This window comes from Sylvia atricapilla, chromosome 4 (genome assembly GCF_009819655.1).
Source record: "Sylvia atricapilla isolate bSylAtr1 chromosome 4, bSylAtr1.pri, whole genome shotgun sequence".
In the NCBI taxonomy this organism is placed as follows: Eukaryota; Metazoa; Chordata; class Aves; order Passeriformes; family Sylviidae; genus Sylvia; species Sylvia atricapilla.
In genome coordinates this window covers 57,595,777-57,619,555 of record NC_089143.1, presented here as the reverse complement: position 1 = coordinate 57,619,555, position 23,779 = coordinate 57,595,777, and the positions used below count along the sequence as shown (strand labels likewise).

The 23,779-nt window shown below is 37.9% G+C and overlaps 1 protein-coding gene across 9 annotated transcripts in view; it reads left to right on the top strand.

Moving 5' to 3' along the window:
• The window catches only part of INPP4B (inositol polyphosphate-4-phosphatase type II B), a 294,594-nt gene that overhangs the window by 245,165 nt on the left and 25,650 nt on the right, over nucleotides 1-23,779 (top strand). For all 9 annotated transcript variants that reach the window (XM_066317988.1, XM_066317992.1, XM_066317991.1 and 6 more), the window contains 6 exons: nucleotides 1,051-1,174; nucleotides 2,097-2,214; nucleotides 7,404-7,544; nucleotides 10,240-10,337; nucleotides 13,964-14,076; nucleotides 16,849-17,003. In XM_066317988.1, the coding sequence (XP_066174085.1) occupies nucleotides 1,051-1,174; nucleotides 2,097-2,214; nucleotides 7,404-7,544; nucleotides 10,240-10,337; nucleotides 13,964-14,076; nucleotides 16,849-17,003 (749 nt within the window). The remainder of the gene's footprint in view (nucleotides 1-1,050; nucleotides 1,175-2,096; nucleotides 2,215-7,403; nucleotides 7,545-10,239; nucleotides 10,338-13,963; nucleotides 14,077-16,848; nucleotides 17,004-23,779) is intronic.

The following is a 23,779-nucleotide window of genomic DNA, read 5'->3' as shown; positions in this document are numbered from 1 at the left end:
CTTGAGCAGCTGACACAGGAACACATTTAGCTGGGGTTGGAATGTCTCTAGAGAGGGAGACTCCAAAACCTCCTTGGGCAGCCTGTTCCAAGGCTCTGTCACCCTCAGTGTAGAGAAGTTCTTCCTCCCATTGAGGTGGAATGTCTTTTGTTTTAGTTTGTGGCCTTTGTTCCTCATCCTGTCACTTGGGACCACTGAAAGGAGTCTGGCACATCCTCCTGGCACCCACTTTTGAGGTATTTATACATATTAATGAGATTCCCTTCAGTCTTCTCCAGACTGATGAGGCCCAGCTCCCAGAGTCTCTCCTCATAAGAGAGATTCTCCAGACCCCTCATTATCTTTGTGTCCCTCCTCTGCACCTTCTCCAGTAGCTCCTTGTCTTTCTTGTCCTCATGAGCCCAGAACTGAACAAAGCACTCCAGATATGGCCTCATGGGGCACTGGCTAGGCAGCATCCAAGCTAGGGAGTTTTTTCTTCTGGTCACCTTGGAAATAGAGAGCAGATTATTTGTTTTCAGTTTGTAGGAGTATTTTAACTGTTCAGACTATTAGCATATCTTCCCTTGGCAAATAACTGAAGCTCTTTATGTCTTCTTCTGTAGGTTGTGTTTTTTCAGACAGATTTTCCTCTAAATATTTAACTTAATTTCTCCCTTAAGTTATGTGTTGCAACTGCCGAGGAGATTCAGTTGCATTAGATGTTGAAGCTCTTTTAAATCCATTTTAATTCACAGTCTTGTGTGTTTAAAGCCTGACAAATGAGGTTCTGGTCTGATTTACGTCAATGTAAATAACACAAAATGCTACAAAACAAATTAAGATTATGTAATAAAATATAGGGGAATATTTCAGTACTTTATACACCAAAAAAAAAGCATCAATAATATATTATTATGAAATCACGTATATAGTCCTTAAACAGAAATACCTATTCTGTTTTCAGAGGTGTAACCTCTGTTAAATATATGATGATACCAAGCCTCTTGGTATCTATTTGTCTTGTAACAGTACACCTCTTAATTGCATGTGTTTTAATTATCTTTACAGCTCGCTGGGTTGGTCTGTGGATTTGTAATCAAATTGCACACAGGTTTACATGATCAAGGATTTTTACAGCAGCTTCATACTGTTGGATTGCTTGTGCAATATGAAGGACTCCTTAGTACATACAGTAAGTATTGCTCTTGGACAAAGTTCCTTATGTACGCAGCCCAGAAATTAACCCAGGAAGTTCTTATTTGAACCTTTGAGTTGTTTCCAGTAATTTGGCTTGTTTAATCAGATATTGTCCTTACGAGACAGTAGACTTGCACATAATTGCACAGCTGAAGTCATTGGTATGTGCTGTCAATTCTGCAGCAGAAATTATTAATCTATTTCTGTCTGAGTTCCTCAGATAACACAACCTGCTAATTGTTCCATGCAGACCTGACCCAAGATACCAGGTTTATAAAGCTAATCCAGACAACAGTTACTGCCTCTATCAGCCTCAGCCCGGATCACCGGCGCTGATAATGTGAAGATAGCCCTAAAACTGTTCAATTCATAGTTTGTTACAAATGCCATTATTTGATAGGTATTAAAAAGGAAATTTGGAGGGAGAAATTGCCTTATGTTTCAAACCTTGAACTACATCTACTGGAATTGTTTCCCAAATCAGAGATTTTGACCCAAGTAGAGGAATTTAGCATTTCTGTAGCTTTTAAATGCAGTTGCTCACTTGGAGATCTCTGTCTTCTCCATTTTGCATTACACTTGTTGTTATTCTCAAAACCTTTGTCCTCCATCAGCAGGACAGCCTTTTAAACACTTCCAGAATAGACAAAAATGGCTTTTCTGAGGTTATTCTATGCCTATATAGAGCAGGCTGATTTTCAGAGTTGCTTAATACTCACAGTTACCATTTAGGCCACAGAATTGTCAGCAGTTCTAGAAATCAGCCTGGTTTTATGTAGGTTACTGTAATGTGGATTTAGAACTGTGATTTTTAGATGCACAGACTGGAAAATATAATCCTCATATTGCTTTACTCTAACCTGTACAGAGACTGATCTGCCAACTCTGTTAATAATCTCTTTAATCTTTTCATGTAGGTGAAGAAGCAGGGATGCTAGAAGACATGGCTGTGGGCATTTCAGATTTGCAGAAAGTAAAGTTTAAAGTAATTGAAGCCAAATCAGAAGATTTTTTGCCTATTATAACTGGAAGGCGGTAAGAATTTTGTTTCCTGGAGCCCAGAAAGCAAAGTTACAGTTTTAATCTGTAGCCCATGAAGCCTAGCTAATGGTTTTCTTGTTGCTGAATTCTGTTTTATGGAAAGTACAGTAGTTTTACTTTTCAGAAGGTGAAGTAGTAGGAATTTTAAAGGCCATTAAACTCTGGATTTCTCTCCTGATAAGAAGCTGAAAGTTCCAGTTACTGATACAAATTAATCAGAACAGTGTCTGTGTTGTGCAGAGCTGCTGGTGCATTATTCACACACAGATATGGAATCCTAGAGAGGTGACAAGGTCATTATGTTGCCACTAACTGAGAACCTTTGGTTTTGAATGTCCAGAATTTGTATTTCAGTGTGAGAAATGAAACTGCAATTCCAAGAGTTAGGCCTTGATTGTTTTTAAAATGGAAACCAAAAAAAATCAAATGCCACTTAGCATTCAAAACTTAGTGGTCATTTTTAAAAAAGGAAGCCTTTTTTAGCTGCTGAAAATCCCACAGGACATAAGCAATCTCTGAAATCCTTGCACAAAATCACTTATACTTTATGAACCTCACGTAAGTACTGCTGAATATCAGGGCATAAACTGCAATACTCCATTAATTTTGGCTATTTAAGGGTTAACAAGATTGAAATGGATTTTTCATCTTTATCATTATTCTAGTCTAAAGCTCCAAATGTTTTTACTTTTGCAGAAATCACTTCCTTAATAGTATCATTACACTTAAGATGACTGTAAATTAAATTCAGCTAAAAGCAGCAACTTTTAGAAAATATATGTTTCCTCTGAAGGGGGCTTTCTCCATGGATTTACTTAATTATTCTGGATGATTCACTCTCATCGTATGGGCTTTCTGAGAAAGGATTGAAATAAATAACAGGAAGGCTGGAGTATGATAGGCAACACATTGGGAATAATTAAGAATAATTATGATGTGTGGATAAAACAGAAGAAATACATCCTTTGTAAATCACAGCAGTCACAAATCTTGAGAAATCCAGCATCTGCATTTACTGGCGTGCTGCCTTTGCATTACACTGAGCTGTCACACCAGGAGGTCCTGGATTTGAAGGAGACCTGAGCTTTCAGCTGCCTCAGGCATTCTGGATCGATGGAGCAGGCAGTGTTTAGGAAGAAGAGCTACAGCCCTTGATTGTTGTACTGTACTTACTGGCAGATATTCAGTGGATGGGGTAGGTATCAGAAAAAAAAAAAACAACAAATCTATATGGCTTATGTGGAGGAGTCCCATTCCTCTTAGGACTGCGGTGGGAGCTGCTCCTATCGGACAGTGTTGGAAGTCAACCATAAAAAGAGAAGATGATGAAAAACCTAGCTATTTTCTAATAATTGTTGAAGAAACCCTCAATTTTTAGATCAGTTTGGTTGTTATTTGGTGTGGCTCAATAAATGAGACTAAAAGACTGTAGAAACACAAGACAGAAAATCAAGCTACAAATTCTTATCTTGAAGAGTCAGCATGTTCACTTGTAATTGTTTTTTCTAGGGAAGTGCTTAAGCCTGAGATTCTGTGTGCACGAACAAATCAATGTGAAGCGTGTGGCACTGTCTAGCAGTGCGCTGACCTGCTGGTGTGGGTGGCTGACATGGCCACCCAGGGGAGGTGAAGTTCTGTTCAGGAACTCACATTCTTTTGATAGAGGCCAAAATGTGCACTTTTTGGAGTATTCTTTACAGAATCACTCAGTATTTTTAGTTGGAAGGGACCCACAAGCATCATCAAGTCCAACTCCTGGCCCTGCAAAGGACATCCAAAGAATCACACCCGGTGCCTGAGAGCTTTGTTCAAATGCTTCCTGAACTCCTTCAGGCTTCTGCCCTCAGGAAACCCCACCTCCAGTGCTGTGTGCAGCTCTGGGACCCCACATAAGCATGTGGAGCTATTGGAGTCAGAGTTACTGAAGATGATCAGAGGGCTGGAGCATTTCTTCTGGAGACAGGCTGAGACACTTGGGATTGTTCACCTTGGAGAAGACAAAGTTCTGAGGAGAGCCTACAACATCTTCCAGTACCAAACAGGGCTACAAGAGAGCTGCGAGGGACGTTTACAAGGGCATGGAGAGAGAGGACAAGGGGGAAAGGATTCAGACTAAAAGAGGGTAGGTTTAGGTTAGATGTTAGAAGGAAATTTTTTGCTTGAGGAACTGAAACAGATTGCACTCTGAAGTTGTTGATGTCCCCCCACTGGAAGTGTTCATGACCAGGTTGCATGGGGCTCTGAGCAACAAGGTCTGGTGAAAGGTGTCCCTGCCCATGGCAGTGGAATTGGAATTAGATGATCATCAAGGTCCCTTCCAATCCGAACCATTCTGTGATTGTGCACGTGAACTTTGAGGTATCACAATGTGTCTTCAAGAAAGCCCAAAGCTGGACTAGCACTTAAAGCCACACTGAAGTGATCTAAAATATTGCACTCGGCTGAAAGAAGAGCTAGGTGAAGAGCCTCCAAGCTGAGTTGCTGTGACTGACCATGTGTGCATTTTTTTTCTTTTACAAAGCTAAGTCCATGTAAATGACTTGTTTTGTGTTTACTGCAATGAGCTAAAGGTGAGTCATTTCAGCCAACTCAAAACAGATGCAGGATCCATGACCCCCAGCCGTGTGGGGGGTACTTTTTTAGAAATGTTCTAACAGGAATATAAGTGTTTTTGATCTTCATTTGTGATGATAAAAAATATTAGAGAATAATGCAAAGAAAGAGAGGGCTATCTTTAAGCAGTCCTCTTTATGCAAATCATATGCATTTAAATATTTAAGACCTAAATTTATACAATTTTTTTCTTAAATAGATGAAGATTTATTATTTAGTCTCTTAAAACACATGCTTGCTTTCTCCATTCTGTTTTCCTGAAAGGTGATTAAATGTTAAAAATTATGTACCAATTTTTCCATCTTATTGGAAAATGTTGTACCCACGTAACCCATCTCCTGCCAAAATCACCTGCACTGAATAGGTCTGCACTGAATCTAGCCATAAAAGACAGAAAGCATATGACAATAAGATCTACTGCTATAATTCTTTTTCTTCTTTAAGTAGAATCATGGACGTATATGATCTTTGGCAAACTGATGTCAAACAAGCCCTCCAGATTTCAGTACTTTGAATGGTTTTTGGTTTTTTTCCTCCACTTAACTTCAGTGCTATTTCTGGACTTCCTAGACAGCTCTGTCATAGCTTTATAACCTTTTCCTTCCATAATCAGAAATGCCTTGTTTTCATTGTGCAGTTGGTAGCAGGCTTTTTAAAGTTACCAAGGATTATCTCTGAAACTTCAAAAAGTGTTTTGAAAAAGAAAAAAGAGAGAGAGTCTCAAATTGTTCTGATACTAATTTATCATGCCTAAAGATCAGCATTTTTCAGTGTTCTTTCACATGCAGAGATTTGTAGTGATTTTTGGGAGTTGTGAAATGTAACAATGCAGTGACTTGGTGGCATTTTGGTTCTGTAGCATGTGCTCTTTGAATTAGACTAAACCAACATTTCTTCTCCAGCTCATCAAAGCACTCCATCACAAGAGTGTTCAGCTAGCACTTGACAGCAGCCAGGAGGACTGTCAGGCAGGCTGAGAGTTATTGCTGCTATGCAGAGGTCATGGAAACCACATTCTTTGCTAATCATTCCTATTTCTTTCACATGGGCGAATTAATTAAAGCAAACACACTTAACTGGGAAGCAGAGCTATTTTGGTTTTCCTCACCTCTCCCTGGGACATGTATTCTCCATTAAGGACTGATACTCCCTCTCAGTGGAGAGAATCTGGCATTTGCTTAAAGACTACACACCAGTTCTAGCCTGTACCAAGCAGATGCTGCTGCCCTTGCTGAATGCAGTCAGATCTGCACTGGATCCATTTTACTTTGTTCTCAGATATGAGAGCAGGATAAAGTTTAAACATGACCATTAGCTCTTCCAAGGGGATCCTGTTTTTTAAGTTGAAGAACACTTGAGCTGGTGCCAGTTGTCCCTAAAGCTTGCCAAAGGTGTCAGAGCTACTGCTGGAAATGACCTTTTGCTTCAAGGTTTTCTGTCTTTTCTCACCCAAATTTTCCATATGCGTAATCCGGAGAGCATTTTTATTCTTTAGCAAGTACACGATTGAAGACTTGGAGGAACTTCATGACTATTTTAATAGGGAGAAACAATTATCCATCTTAAATTTACATATAAAGCTTGTGTGACTTCCTTGGCGTGACTTCTGTGGGCAGGATAGATCTTCCTTCCCTCCTGTTGCCGTAATACCCCTTGTTGCTGGTGTCATATTCCAAGTGTTCTCTGCATGAGCAAAAATTTCAGCCTCCATTATCAGTCATCCCTCTCTGATTAAAATACCAGATCCTAGAAACAAATGGGCTTGCTTCTAGTCTGTGTTTTTGTTTGTTTGTTTGTTTGTTTTTAGATTGATTGCTGTAATGATGAAAAGAGAGCTTATAAAAGCTATGTTAACATCATCTCATTTTTTCTGTTGTGGGGTCAGGCATCAGTTCTCAAAGGCAGGTGAAATCCAACTTGGGGTTTCCATGTGATCAGAATTTGGCCTGGCAGCCAAAGTAGCACATTTTTCATGAAGTCAGACCAAACGCAAATATAAGCCCAGAATTGTTATATGTCATATCACTTCTCTTGAAACAGGATTTGTGTTTGTGTAATGAGGCTTCAGTTATTATCTTCACAGAGACAATTTTGTTATTGGTGATGCTTTCTACCCCCCAGGGAGAAAATCCAACCACTGAAGAAAATGCGAGTTTTACTTTGGGTTTTTGTGAAAGGTTTTTGCTCATATTACTTTTAGAGTGGATACCAGATCAAGTTGTGACTTTGGAAGTAAGTTTTTTTTGTCACTCAGCAAGATGCATTTTAAGAGTGGAGGTTTTCTTATTGATATTTTGGTAGCAGAGGCCTTTTTTTGCTGCTTTCATCCCTAGTCCTATTTTCACTTCAGTAAAGAAGTTAGTTTATAGTTATATACGGTTATGCCTACCTTTCTTCTTATAGCTTGGTTATGCTCTTAAAACAAGCAAGCTGAATCATCTCTTTTTATGATTCAATTAAGGGAAAAAGGGAGAGATTTGTAAATCTACACATTCTCTATAATTTAGGAAGATTATTTTAAGCAAACCTATTAAGAAACTCATCCTTATTCTTGTTTTTATTTTTCCTAGTGAACATTACATTATAGAGGTCCAGCTTCCAGCAAAGATGTTTGAGCTACTGCCACAAGAGATTAAAGAAGGAAAGCTGCTTCGCATGTATCCTGTGCTCTTTAATGTTGGAATCAATGAACAGCAAACACTGGCAGAGAGGTAAGAAAAAGTCATGTTTCATTGTCTGTCCAAGTACTCCATGCTGGTACAGGATATCTCTCAGGATTAAAAATAAATCTCTTTGTTATTTGCTCTTGGACCGTCTCCCATTGACTCAATGTGTATTTTAAAAGATATTAAAGGAAACAAACATAAGCTATGAAGCAATGCAGAACAATGAAAAAGTCCAGATGAAGATAGGACCGTAAATAGAGCTTCGTTTCACAGAGTTGGTGCCACATTTCTCTTGCCTACAGATGCCAAGAAATAGAAAATGGATTTCTATTTCACAGATGCAGAATTTTGTTTGTATGCAGTGCTTTGAAATTCCCAAACAAAAGTGTGAAAATTGAAAATTCTTATGTCTTAGAGGTGGGCTTGAAGGGTCTGGGCAAGCCATAAGCTAGAGAAAATTTCTCAGTTTTTTAGAGCTTTTTTCCAGGGTTGTGGATTGGTAGTTAACAATAGGGAATGCATTAGTAGAATGTTTGTAGAAACGTGAAGGCTGATAAAGTTCTGATGTGTTATTAGTACTCCTCTGCATCAGATTTCTGTAAACTAATTAGTATAATAATAGTCAAAAGTTTCACCAACGTATTAATTTTCTCTTCCAAGGGAAGGGTATCTGTCGGTCACATTAAATTACCACATTCGTGCAGTGCTAAAACTGCAAGATAGAAGTCAAGATGTCAACACAGACAGCTACTTTTAAAACTTTCTTTTCTTTTCGCTGCTTTTTTTAACAGAGCATCTAAAATACGTAATACTCATCTTTAGGTTGCTTTCACTATAAGCCAAAAACTTATTGCAGAATGTAGCTGGAGTAATAGACAATGACAATCTGGAGATTGTGACAATCCTTAACCTGCAAAGTAGGCAAGAAGTTAAGCACCACAGGAGTTTCACCTCGTGCTCTGTAGACAGCCAAGTAAAACCAGTCTTTTAAAGATCACTGCTAAAGAGTGTCATCAGGTAGCTTTGTGAGTGGGAGACTTTTCCAAGTTGAGTGGTGATATGTGAGAAAATTTAGGCAGGAAATTGAAATGGGAAACATAGGTTGAATCAAAAGACAGTAAAAACCGGCATTTTACTGGTGAAAGAGTTGGATAGTTGGTTAGAGAACTTGGGAACTTCTTGGAAATGAAAATAGGTTATTCTTGATGCCCTAAATAGGAAAGCACTTAGAGGAGTGACATGGCCAAAATCATAACGTGCAAAATGAACAAAATCAGTCATGATAGTTTTGAGTGGGACATCTTGTATTCCTTTAAAATAAGAGCTAAGGCATTGCGTGGTGAGCAAGAGGCAGGTTGGGGAGAGCTTACATGCATGAGAAAGGCAGGAAGGACTGAGTGTTACAAATGTTCTGAAGAAAAATTTGACAAGGTTTAGAAATAGCCTGATTACCTGGGGGCTTGTAGACGAGTTGGTATGAAAAGATGCCTGGCTTGCAGGTGAAGTGGCGAGAAGTATTGTTCCCAGTGGTCATTTTACATTGTGCACAAAGAAAGCCATGGGAGGAAACATAATACCCACATATCTATCAATATGGATATGTACTAATATTTACCAAGCACAAATCAGTTCACTGCAGAAAGAGCTTTTCTGCATGCAGTTACAGTCTACTTTTTTCTTAATTCAAAATATTGCTTAACTCTGAAGTTATTTAAAGTTAAAGAAAACACTGAAAACACTGCCCGTGACTTTTGGCTAAAAATATGGGGGGTTTTGTGGGATAAAGAGCGTGCGAATATAAAAACATTTTTGGGGCAAATTTCTCAGAAATGTTACTCTACTAGATGAAAAAACATCTTTTTTTGTTTTTACGCTTGATAGTATTTCTAATTGAAAATAAATATTCCTGTGTGACAGTTCAGCAATGGCTACTGAGGAGGTAGCCAAGTCTTCTCCCTTTGGCCCATTGTAATTTTTGCTTCCCTTGTACACAATATTGCAGTATATTTGGTGTCTTTTGATCTCTGTCACTTTCTGAGTTTCTCACTTACCTGCCCATGCCTCTCTTCCTGTACTCTTCCATTTCCATTTCGAAGCTATTCCAAAGATGAATTGAAAAACTTGGCCCTGATTGCCCATGGACATTCCTGTCTTTATGATCATATCTCCTGTAGCACCATGAGATTTATTTTATTGCCATGTGAAATGTGGCTGTTGTAGAAATCTTGATCTCAGGGAGAAAGATTATTTTTTTATATATATATAGCTATCATTATTTTGTAGATAAGCTTCTCTTTCATATTGTGTCACTTCCATATTGTCCAGCTCTTATTGAAATTAATATGCTTAAGCAACAGCAGCACTAAGAGATGGAGGAGTTGGTGTCTCTGCCTATGGTCCCATTTGGAATTCCCCCAAAGTGCCTTTCCATTTACTATTTATTAGGCTTTTTGAGGGCAAAAAGAACAAGTGCCTTATTGCATGTTTGTAAATGGATTGCTTTGTTAATAAATTTTTGGAAGAATTAGCCATCAGCAATGATCTCATTTCCAAAAATTAATTCCATAGCACACAAGAAATTAACTACTGCATGTTTGAAAAATACATCCAGCAGTATAAAACAAATTATATAAAGTCAAAGTTATTTCATTATGAAAAGAAATAATTATGAAGGTTAACTTATCTTTGTTTTGGTTTGTGGGTTTGGGGTTTTTTCATAATTTATTGTGTATTCTCATAGGTTTGGAGATACCACTTTGCAGGAAAACATTAACCAGGAAAACTTAGAACTTCTCAAAGAATATTACAAGTTATTTACGGAAAAAATGCCTCCTGATTGTGAGTACAAAATAATGTGATGTCCAGATGGCTTTGAAAAGCTTTGATGGGTAAAAGGTCACAAGACAGTATGATTAGTAGAATTCTATAACTTGTTCCATAAATTCAAACATCTTGTATCTGTACACAAACCTACTGATCTCAAGAGTGATTTCAGGCCCAGTGCCCCAGCAGAAACTACAGAGAGAATGAAACAAGGAATGATGAACTGAACAGCTATTTTAAATTATCAAAATAATAAGTTTCTTAATATTTCACATAGAAGACAGTCTGTGCCTGCTGTATTTGTACATAAATACTTGGTGGGAGATTTCATTAGCTTCAGTCATTCCCTCTGTTCTTAATCTGAAAATGCGTCGAGGTTTGGTGAACCACTGAGAAATCTGCAGATGCAAACACAATCAATGAGCCACATCATCATGATATGAATAACAAGGTTTTATTAGAATAGGCCCTGTGTTCCACTTTTATAGAAATTCCATATCATAAACATAAACATTACTGTGCTGTTACTCTGATTGCCAAAAGCAAGGACTGGAAAGATATTTGCATCAATCTCATCCTGTTAAAGTAGTTTTAATGCCCTAACTGTAGTCCCAAATGTTGCGGATTTAACAGCCTGATTTTTAATTCCTGTGTAAAGATTTGATGCACTGCTGTGTATGAGCACATATTATCTCTTAAATTAGGATGACTTTAATTTGTTAATAATTTGGACAGAAACAAAATCTCTCTTCCTGAATGGTGGGCAAGATGCCCATCCATCCACCCACAGACCTAGTATTTCTAGGATGTCTACAGAGAAACTCATGCAACAAGTTGGGTAATTAATTTAGGGGAATCTTGCCAAGAAAATATCCTCGAAAAACTTGCCTCATCCAGGTTAGGAATAAGGTAGATCTGCTGCCTCATAAATGGATTTGATTATATAGAAGCAAAAATTTGCGTGCAGGTAGTATTGGCTGCTTTTCATCAACAGAATTCAAACTTGAACTGCCTTCCTGCAGGATTATTAGTGAGCCACACAATTCCTGGACTTCTTTCAGCAGGCTTTTGAGAACTAATCCTGTCTAGTTCATCGTGTCTTTTCTGGTTATTGTAACTTTCTTGCTTTTTTCCCTACCTTTAAGAACCGAGTCTCTCCTTTATACAATTTTTTACGGAACAGAAAGCGCCTCTTGGTTCCACTGCCCTTCCCAGTAGCTCCCTGCCAGTACATGGAATCACTCTTTTGCCTTGGAGAAATGTGACTTTTAAACCAGCCCCCTCGGAAAAAAGTAAAGCTCTCAAAGTTGTTCATTTGGAGGAGGGCTTTAATCCTTGCCCTGTTCCCCCAGCTCTGGAAGACAAACCTCTGTACAAGGCTGGCAGCATCCCTGGTGCTGGGGCCAAGTGAGAGGCTTTCAGTATTGCTGGCTCTTTGATGGTTTTGTCCCACCTTTCCAGATAATTTCCTGTGGTGCCAAATCTGTGCTACAAAATAAATGCAGGACTGTGTTCCCAAAGCTGTTAGTTCCAAACACTACTCATAAAGCCCAACAGAATGTGAGGACTCGCAGCCCTATTTGCCAGGCTCTTGCTTCCACCCTTGGCAGCCTCCCTTGCCTGCTGCTTCATTCATATATTCCCTTTCAAAGAATTCCATTTACTACTCCCAGAAAGGTATTGCCACCTTTGCTATTAGATTTCCTTTTGTGACTATATTTCCCTGTGCCAATAATATTCTTGCTTGCAGCTAAGCATACATTGACTTTCTGTCTTCTTTAAGATGAACATACACTTCATCATTTACCTGTTTCTTAACCTCTTAAATTCTTTTAGCAGAAACTGAAAATAAGAGTATATTCCCAGAAAGATTCCTACCAAAAATGCTGACCAAATATAGCTCTGGTTGAGGCACCAAAATGGTACTGCTCTTATAGAAATGCTAAAAGTAGTAGGGCCCGGTCCAAAAATGTAAGATTGTTGGTTAGTAGTACATAATTAACTGAAAATAACCAGGCTGTTTGGTATTGCCAGACTCCTCCCCCTTATAATCCATGAGTCTGATTTAATGGTTTAATTCTGTGGGGGACCCAAGGAGTTTAAGCAATTGATCATTTCCAGTCAAGGTGCAACTCACTTGGCAGTACGATCAATTAGGAGACTCTTGCTGTACCTGTGGTGAAGTCACCCCTCTGAGGTGTTGCATTTTCTGCTGTGCACCAAAGAAAAGCTGCCTGGAAGCAATAAAATGTTTAGTGATACATTTGCATAATCTCAAAGCGTCTTTGTCATTGTGTATTCTGTGTGTTAAAGAAACAGATGCAGCCATAAGTGTAATAGTCTTGCAGAGTGTGGTGTGTTTTTATGTGCTCTGCATTATCTAAGTGTACAATCAGAACTTGTAGTACACAGTTAAAGCAATCCACATTAAGATTATTGCAAAACTAGTTTGGATGTACTTTTTCCTCCTCCTTGTTGTTGTTGTTGTTGTTTGTGACTTTTTTTAGACAGCACAGTATGAGTGAATCAACTTAGTTCTTTTTGAATATATTTAAATTACTTACTATGAATCATGGGTAAGGGAAACTACAGAATTTATTAGATGTAAAAGGCTGTTGATAAGAGGGATCATTCCAACTTGGATCATGTTAGGAGAATGGATATTTGCCTTCATTAGTACTTCTCTCATTTTTAGTCTTTCAGTTGAGTATGTCTTTGTGCTTGGTTTTGTGGCCTGGGTTTGTGTGGGGTTTTTCCTTCGCTGGATGAGCAGTTTACTTTCTCTGCTTAAAGAAACTGCATCCATTGATCAACTTAGTTTCACTTTGTTTCTGAGCCCTTTTTTGGTGATAACTATAATTAAAATTCTTTTTACTTCACCCCCATGAGAAAACATAATTTCAGAAAATAGATTCTGCTTGTTTTTATTGATTTTCAAAACTAGTGAAGATAAATGTAACATTAGGAAAAAACTCTCCTATATATACATATGAAACAGAGGGGGAAATTAAATTGCCTGCTCTTTAATTGTTGCTAGAGATGTAGGATAAATTAAACTTCAGCTTAGATGCAATACCCAAAACAAGCAGGTAAAAAATTTTCTGCCTCGAAATAAATCCCTGTTTAATTTCAGACTGAGAAGTACACTTTGTTTCCTTTTAGAGGGCATACTTAGTGCTGTTGAACCTTATGTTATGTTACATAAAAACTAAGGCACATCTCAAAAATTAGATGTTTCAATTTGAAAACAAAACAAAAAATTGACTTGAAAACAAAACAAAAAAATCATCCCATCAAAGCAGGTTGCAATACACTCAGAAGTTTTTTTTTCTGATCTCCATTGAATGTCTGTAATAGCTGATGAACAGAACTGCAGCACAGATTTGGTTTTGTTTTTCACCATTCATTTATAAGATAAAGGTTGAAGATACTTTAATTTTCTACATGAAGATCTTTAGAGAGGACAATCCAACACTCAGAAAGACTTAAGGTTTGCCTATTCCCTAAATATTTAGCTGGTAATTTCCATCCTGTGTTCCCAAACAAGGCTGTAAATATTATACTTGTTCTTCACCACAAGCATTCTTTAGTCAGCCACCAACCTCATCACAATGAGCAACTTTATCATCCTTTTTTTCCAGGTTTACCACATTTTCAAGAACAAAATGATTTAAAGGGATTGCTAGAAAGTCTTCATCAAAACATCCAGGCCAAAAAGAGAAAAAACGTAGAAATCATGTGGCTGGCTGCAACGGTAAGCTCTCTTGTTTCAAATAAATTGATGAACTAATGATGAACTCATTTTCATAAGCCTGCTGATATTGTAAGTGCAATGGATTTTCAGGGTATGATTGGAAAAATCACTGGCTAAAGGAGGCACATGTGCTGAAATGGTTTTCTAACATACTCCTTCTCACAGTCACTCATTCCACTCATGACTTTGTCTCTTCTTCCTCCACTTAAATTGCAGTCAATTTTTTTTTTTTCATCCTTGAGGTATGATGTAGGGCATGATTGCTTGCTCTGGCTTTTTATTTTTTGTTATTGCTGCATTCAACTTTTCATTTTCTGTGATTGGATTAATTTCAATAACAAATAGCTGTTGCGAAAGACATGCAAAGGACAGACAATCAGACACAGGGAGAACACAAAACTGGTTGTCTAACGATGATTAGTACTTACTTTGCTTTTTCCCCATTATTCCTTTCTATTTCCCAATTCTGGGGGTTTGCATGTGCATATTTAAAAAAAAAGGCCAGGAAAACAAGTCTTAGATGTTTATAAAGAGCTCAAGCTTTTCAGCAATGTGAAATCCAGCCAGGCAGTTGTCTGATATTTAGAAAAGTACTCTTGGTATCTCTGCGCCCTTATACCAGCAGGGACTTCTTGGTATCTCCTGAAGGTGAAGCAAGGGTTTGTGTTTTGGGAGACTTGCAAATGTATATCCCCTTCAAGGCAAATAAATATTTGATACAAAATTATTAATAACATTTTCCATGACTTTTTATTACCACCAGGGAAAAGACAATCTTAACTATAACTTTGTATAGCACTATAGTGACTTTCATATTGCTAACATTTTGCCACGTAGTTAATAAATATTATCACATGCTATTGCGGTATAAATCCTTTGTAAGTAAAAATGTAAGTTTTTCCAGCAGTACCAGTCCTACAGTTACTATGAAACACTGCTTTTAAAAAAGTAAAAGGTATAGTATAAAATGGGTTACAAAGCATGTGCTAAGTCTTTGGCTATAGAAAGTTGTATTTTATCATCTTTTCAGGGTCCCCTGAAAACAATTTTGTGGGTAAAAAGCGTTCTTTGGACATACAAAGTGCTTCAGGTTTTTGTTCACTAAATTCTATTTCTCCTCAGGTTCCCTTACTTCAACTTTCTGTAGTGTGTATTTCTGGTTCAAATTATCTACACGCTGTTATACCATGTGCCATTTATTTCTTGAAAAAGATATAAGAATAATACTTTGTCAGTGCAGTAGCTGTGAAATATCACTTTTTTTTTATTGCAGTAGGTGTATGAGATTCCATGTATCTGTACCTGCATGTAATCCTTGATAGAGTTGTAAGAATAAATCTAATAGAATTTAAGCCTGTTTCTTCTCCCCCTATGTCTTCCCTATATCAGAGCCCATCACCCATCCAGAATAATTATCTGGGAATTTTTTACTTCATTTTTTTATGATTTTTTATATTTTAAATTTTTTTAGGATTCATTCATGTGGAATAGCCCCCATGACTCATGAGGTTCTAGAGATAGTAGTGTAAAGAGAATTAATGTCTTTCATTGAATAGTTAGCTTCTTTCACACCATTATTTAAGAAAATTATCATATAGTACTTTATTTAAATGAAAGTGGAACTGTGTTCAAATTTTTAAACAGTTTTAACTTTTAAAATTTTAAATTATAGGGTGGAAGTGACACTCATAGGTTGTCCTTCACTATCCTGTACCTCTTTGGGTTCTGAGTAAGATTCCCATAATTGATTCCTGAAATTAAACTTTTGAGATTGCTCTCACCATGGTATCACAAAGAACTTAAAGGCTCTAAGTATTTTCTGGGCCATTGAATTTAATAGAATTTCTGAGAATGCCATTAACAGATGAAGAAATGCTTGTTTGCTGAACTGACATTGTGGAGATCACATTCCGGTTCCATCCTGCGAGCTCTCCCATGATAGCCAATGTGGGAAGTTTCATTTTGTGATTACTGCTACAATTTATTCCCTTGCCCTATTCTCCACAAATATTTTGAGGTTTCATGCAGTTATACTGATGATTCTCCAAGGACAGGTGTAAGCAAAGTATTACCTTTCCTCAGGACTAATTAGATCTGGGGAAAGGTAGACCCACACTTGGGTACAGCAGTTCTCCTTCAAATTTTTCTTTTTCTAGTAAAATATTGCTTGAAACTGAATTATAAACTAATAGATGGTAGAACCTCAGCTTGATTCTTAAGGGAAGAAATCATCCTCAAAAATGTCATGTTTCCCTTATGCCTTGAAACTTTTTCCAAGTATAAGTGAAAGAGACAATCTATGGCAGTGTTCAACTTTGGTGTTAAACTTTAATAATTGTGAGTCATACATTGAACAGTTTGCCTGTTGAAAATAAAAACTATTTAAGTTCAGATGTGTCTGACTCCAGTACCTTCACAAGAAGTTAGTCTGCTGCATTCATGTTGGTGATTTAAATCTTATCAAGGTTTTTCTTTATTCGTTAGATATTCAGACAATTAAGCTTTCATTGAACTGAGTGGTTGCTAGATTAAGTGATGAAACAGTGAAGGAACCGTTTCTTTTATAGTTATAAAAATTTTTCTTTTGTAATTATAAAAACCGTGTTTCAAGTTCAGGAATTGAATGTACCGGTACTAACTTTTGATAGGTGCTTTCTTCTTGAGCAGTGCTGTAGCTCTCTGGCTGCACTTTGTGTGCTTGCAGAGTTTTGGGGGCTGCAGAGGCTGCCTGCTGTGCGAAGGGCCAACCTGGGGGCTGTGCCTGTGTTTCAGATTTGCCGGAAGCTGAACGGAGTGCGCTTCACCTGCTGCAAAAGTGCCAAAGACAGGACGTCCATGTCGGTGACGCTGGAGCAGTGCTCCATCCTGAGGGACGAGCACCAGCTGCACAAAGACTTCTTCATCCGGGCACTGGATTGCATGAGGAGGTAGGTGGGCTTCTGTGCACCTTGGGCTAGGCCAGGACAGCCAGCACTGAGGGTCTAGAGCTGGTTCTAAACTCTCAGTAGAGCCCAGGCCTGGCTGAGCAGCAGCCCGACCGCTGGTAAGTCACCTCCAGAGTGCAGGGTCTTTGCAGCTCTGTGTTTTATCAGTAATCAACTGTTTCTGAGATACATGTGACACCTTGCAGGGGTCAGCTCACTGACTGTGCAATCTGAGCAGCAGTCTTAACAGTATTGCTTTTAAAAAAAGTTATATTTCAGTGTTGAGGGTATTTTTGAAAGCATTTTCACAGTCATTAAATAATCTGCACAACATTTACACAAATACTGGGAAAGCAAAAGAAGCGTTTTTACAGATGGCCATTCTTACTGGTCTGTGTGATAGAAAAGAAACATCCAAGTAGGTTTGGACTGGTGGTGGTTACCATTAATATCTGATAAAATCTTTACTGTGCGTTAAAAGAAGTAATTAAAACGTACTTTAGTCTAAATTGCAACTATGCAGAAATTAAGGCTGGTGTTATCAGGAATGTGTAATTAAAAGATGTAAAGATTTCTCATTACCTGAATCTTTGATGAAAAAAAAACCTTATTGAACAAACAAGTTTTGATCATAAAATCAATCCAGATGCTAGATTGTCTAAAGAAACTTTGATCATTGGTTTTAATGAGCTTAATCATATAGTTCTAATCATATAATAAAAGTTTTAATCATATTGTCTATAGGAGTTTTAAAACATGTATCCACAACACTAGAATAATATATAAGAAAGGTCACTGCAAAAGTAATAGAAAATATTTGTTCAGCCTGCATAGTGAATCATATCTTGGACTTTTGTGAAATACAGATCGTTTGTATGGTGGATTGGTAAAGATCATACAATACTAAGAAAACAATTGTGTTTATGGTCTGTAATGGGTAATTCTGGACCTTTGTATTTAATATTGCCAAAATAGGTGTTTAATGTCTAGATTAATACCGTAGGTTTACCCAGAGAGTGTCCCTTTGTCCTTTGGCAAAGATAGCTGCTCTAAAGGAAAAAGGTAATTTTATAAAGAGTAAATGAGTAGAATGGCTTAGTTGTAGGTTGGTTCACAATGTGCTGCTAATGCAGTGAGATGTGGTGTGCTGAATTGAGCTGCATGTTTTGGGTGTATTGTTACCTTGCATAAACCCCTCAGTCTATGTAGTAATTCAGTGAGTGAATGACTTCTGTGCAGTCTTTCATAACTACATGTTTTATCATTAATGAATTCTGAGTTTTCTGTGTTAAATTTCATTTGTTGGTATTTCAAATGCTTTTTTTTTTTTTCTGTTATGTCTCCAATATATTACAGAATTATGTTAGCTACAGTAAGTTACCAGACACAGGAAAACTAATAATTTACATAAAATCACCATAATGTTAGAATAGCATCAAGTAGAGTAGTGGATTGGAAAATTTTCTGAATAATACTTAAAAATTAAACAAGCCGATGGGTATATGAGGTTGAAACGCCGTTACAAAAATGTAAAATCTATCTGTTATGCTGCAGTTTCAAACAGAGCAAAGCTTTATCCTGCTCTTACCCTGTATATGAATTTCAGACTTGAACCAAAGTAGGTGAAAGAGGTGTTGGATGGGAGGTGATAACTTTAATCCTCAGACAATCCTACTGCCTGAGTCAAAGCAAAGGCTTTGCAAGTAGTGGCAGGAGCACACAAAATAATTTGCACCATCAGGATAATAAAGAAAGAAAGAAATCTTTTAACTATGTTAGTTGCTATCAGTCTAACACTGTTCACATAGAGGTTTAAACATAAAACTTAAAAAAAAAAGGCATCCAAATTCCTCTTGTACCCTCCCAAATTACTCTTTTTTCCCTTGTGGGTTGGTCAGTGAAAGCCCAGAAATTCAGAACAGAAGAGTCAAAATGTCAAATGGGAGCACAGTACACTCCATGCTGCTCCCACTGAGAGTTGGCCTGGCAGTTTAAGACGTGTTTTTGAGTGAGGGTTTTTTGTGTGTTTGGTGCTACAGACATCCAGCAGGGACTGCTGCTCACTCCTGGGCTGGAGTGCCTCTGGAGTACTGTTGGAAGGGACACAGCACTGGCAGGGACCCTCCAGCTGGGCACTGCTCCTGTTGGCAGACAGAGAAAGGAGCATTGCAGAGAAAGGCATTTTGAGACAGCAAACTGGTGAGAGAAGAGCAGATAAGCAAAGGAGAGGAGGAAAAACCCCTTGGTTTCTACAAGTGTTTCAGCTAAATGTCCTGTATTTCACTCGAGGGAAGTTTGGCAATTGCGTTTTTGAAGTTCGTGTGAATGAGGTCAACAGACTTGTTTGGTAGCCGTTGTGGCACTTGTCCTTTTGTAGTTTCTTTTTATTTGATTACTTGTGCAGATCTGAAAGATAATGCTGCGCATATCTAAAATTTTTATTAGGTACTTTTAGAAGCTTTTAGAATGATTTTCACATCTAAAAGAACCTATTTTGTTTCAAGGGCAGACAGAGAAAAACTATTTGCCATTTAATTTGCAATTTTAGCAGTTTTTCCCCCAATGAATCTTCTCTAGATCACTTTGTTAAACTTTGCCAATCAAATCCCTTTGTGCTGATTGCCACAAATTGCTTTTAAGCCTTTCAAAAGAACAAATAGACATGAAAAATTCAATTTTAACATCCAGAATCCTAACAGACTGAATTGATCTTTGAAAGGCTTCTTTTAAGAGTTAACAGTAGGAGACAGAGACTACTGTGAAACTAAGTGAGCTGCAGAAGTAAATGGTGATTCAAAAGCAGCCTTTATTGGAAATGCCATCATTTTGAGATATGAAAATTATAAAGGTGCCTGTGTAGCTGTAAGGCTTTTGCTTTTCCTGCCAGTGCTGACACAGCTTTGCTGACTGTTGGAAAAGGGAGGCATGTGCTTACAGGTTCATGTTTTCTCGCCAGCACCAGAAGCTTGGAGATGCTGGACTTCCGTGTGCTGCTGCTTTTTAACTTCTTTGGGGTCCCCAGAATTTTGAGCAATCCAGAAGCGATTCCTAAAGTTTCAACATATTGGCTTTGGTGTACATTGCATAACCCTGTTTTGGAAAATACTGCCCCTAGCTGTTTTTTAATGACTTTGTTTGTAAGTGGAATCATTGTCTTTTAGTGATAAACTATACAATATTCACTGCTTCTTTATAAAAAAAGGCTGTGCAAGAATCCTTCTATTAGTTCTTCCTTTCACTTATGAAAAATGTGGTGAATGAAGCAATGATGGGAATGCAGGCTTTATCATTTACACTATGTAATAGATGGCTTTGTCCTCAGTGGTAAGTCTGGCAATTATGATGCTGCAATTGGTGTGTACCTGAAGCAGCCATTCTATAAATAATTCCACATATTATAATTTCCTTGATATAGGTTTGTGACTTCCATCGATCTTAGTGACATGCATAGTGTAGAATGAGAAAAACCAATATATCATCCCCTCTGTATCAAATGCTTGTAATTCACATCATATTCAAATACTGTTTATGATATCGATGCCACTTCCAAGTCACTTTTTACAGGCATCAATATTCTTATTTTTCTCTTCACCAATACATGAATGTTTCCTATCATTCAGTGTTAACTTTATTCCAAGAGACAGTAGAGGCACTAAACTGATTTATTTGAGTTCACTGCAGTATCTGTCATATGATTCTATTTTTTTTCTTTAGAGCTGGCTACTGTTAAGGAAGAATGGACCCTGGTGGGCAGTGCATAATGAAGCAGCTCTGTAAAAAAAAGATTTTTTTTCCTTTTTATTTTATTTATTTTTTTAAAATCTATTTAGCATTATTGTTTAAGTGACAGAACTCCTTTTCAAGGCTGTGGGTAGTGAACAACCTCAGGATCTCCTGTCATTGAGCATGTTTCCAATAAAGCCTTGGAAGTAGTAACAAGCAAAGGAAATGACAAATCCACTGTCTGTGGTGAGTCCTCCATGCTGTCAGCCTTATCATCATTCTTAGCAGGCACAACCTGTCGCATATTTCTAACATTGAATACAAAATTTGACTCAATGTGGGACACGCTGTTTCCACTTGAAGTGGTCAAGGATGTTTCAGGGTATTTTAGATAAATTGCCTATCAGAAATCTTGTTGAAGAACAAGTTCAAAGAAGGAATGATCTGGACAACAAGTGTTGGGCTTTTAATGAGCCAATTACGAAGAAAATATCTCCTTTTTTAAAGAGCTGTTTGGGAACAGCTTTTCCTAACAATGAGTGAGTTGAGGAGGAGGAATAGCTCCAATCCGGGACTAGCTGTAATCAGGAATAACTCTTTAATCAGAGACTTTCAGATGTTCTGGGTGCTGAGATGGACCCTGGCCAGGAAGGAGCCTGTACCAAACACCAGAGCTGTAATTGCCACATGGACTAGGAAGCAGGACCAAAGGGTCAGGATTAGAGACAGGAATGACACATGTGCAAATCTCTCTGTGCCTTTCTCCCATGTCCCAGCTTTCACCCTTCCCATGTGAGCTTATGGCAAGAGATGCAGCACACCAGGTGTTGCACAGAAGAGGAGGCACAAGTTCTCCTCAAACCTTTTTCCCAACCCATCTGACCTTATTCACCTTATCTTATTTCTATTGAAAGTGTAAGCACAGTGCAAACAAATCTTTAAAAATGAGAGCCTGACTTGCAATATAGATTTTTACAACAGTCTATGGCTCTTTAGAGATTTAACATCTCTATTTTGAGGTAGAAATTGCAGATGATTTGCATCACTTGATGTACTGATGGAAGCCTGGGCATTAAGTAACAATAAGGTCCAGTTTTGGCGCATTTAACCACTATAAATTTTGTTTTCTACAACTAAATTACTGGTTTGAGGTTTTTTAATAGCCACAGTGTGCAGAGGAAAAGAAAAAATGGAGAGATGGCCACAAGATGTAATGAGAGTCAATGCCATTGACACCTTGCTGGAGCCTTTTAGAATTAATGTCTATTTCTGACCATCCTTCTGGAAGGAGAAGAAGGATTATAGAGAATCATTGTGGGCAAAGTATCACACAGTAGTTGAAAAGGCTGTGATAAATCTAAGCTTTTCTAACATAACTTCTGAATTTCGCTGAATTGAACTTTATAATGTATCTTTAAAGCAAGTCTCAGGTTTTAAAGACTCAAAGCAAGCCAAGGGAAAAAATACAAGGAAGGTAACCCATGCACACTTTATTTGCACTCTGGAAGGCCCCGAGGTTCAGACTTCTACATGGACAAACTAAGTAAGTATAATTGGCAGCTGTTTTGTAACATAGCCTCATACTATATGAACTAGTTTTGTCTGGTTCACTGGGGTCAGATGTTTGAGTTCATGTTTTGAAAGGAAATGTTCTCTAGCTGACTGCAGAAGTTTCATTCTCCTGGACCTCATTTCTGCAAATTCTTCCCAAGTGCCGTTTTCAGGTTTCTTTCTGATCAACACCCTAGTCAGAGTCCCGAGAACTCTCTCATGTGATCTTTTTTCATCTTCCTTTCTTTTACTACACTTTTGCTTGAATATTTTCCTTCGTTCTCCTCTGTGACACGTGTGGCTGCCTCTTTCTTCTCCTGTTCAGAGTTTGGGCACTGGCCTCAGTCACAGCACAGAGAGAACAGCAGAGCCAGTCCCCTGCCTCTTGGTTTTGGCATCATGTTATAGCAGTCATCCTCTGCCAGGGAAAAGAACAGCAAGGAAAAGCCTTGTCCAGCTCCTTGACCTGGCATATGTTGAATCCTCAAAGTACGCATCTGCTGAATTTTAACAAGGCTTTGTCAGGAAGAGATTTGAGAGTCTCGCAGGAGTAGGCTCTTTTGATAGTTGCATCTCTCACATCTTTATTATCTTGATGCAGAATATCAAATCCTGCTCTTCAGCATGGAGGTACTAGGAATTTTCTCAAAAAAATAGGGGGCAGGGGAAGCTGTATTTTTTCCTTCTCTAAATGACATTGTAAGTTTGAATTTTTTCATTCAAAATGAACTACCAACTTTGAGTAGATTCTTAATGGAAAGCGTTGTGTAGCCTTAATTATAATTACCTTTTCCCTGGAACCTGTAATAATATTCTGGGGCCAATCACTTGGGAGGCAGGGGAAAAACAGTGAAAACCTTTGCCACACTTTGCAAGGAATGTTTAAAGAAGTGACTAAGTCTACATCAATGTAGCAGGCAATAAGCAAGAATTCTGAAATAATGCATAGTTTTCTGTTCTGGTTTAAACAGAACAGATGATTGGGGATTCAAACACTGTAAAGTCACACTAGGACATTTTCCTATCAGTGTGTGAGGGGAAGATAGAGCCAATAGAAATCTGTATTGTGTCTAAATTTTAGCAGCAGTGCTTGGGGAGTCAGTCCTTGAAATGCACCTGCTCCTCCTTCAGTAACTGCTTAAGGAAGGTGAGCACTTCAAGGGGACTTAGAACTTGACAGTAAATTTTATATGATAGGAAAACATACTAATATATCAATCGCAGTGTAAAATATTTTACTGTATCTTAAAAGAAGTTCCTTTTCAATTGAAAAAGAAAATGTTAGGCAACATTTGTGTTTCAGCTTTGTGGCAAGAAACAACCCTTGATTCCCTGTGAACTTTTTGCTGAAGGGCCTGTTTGTCTTTTGACTTCAGGCTGTGTGTGCCAGAGTTCTCCAAAGAAGAACTAGATTTGTGGAATTCCAATCAAAAACTTGCCTTACTCTGAGTTGTTCTGCTCTGATTTGTGCTTTTTTTTTTTTCCTCACTGAGATACTGATAGAG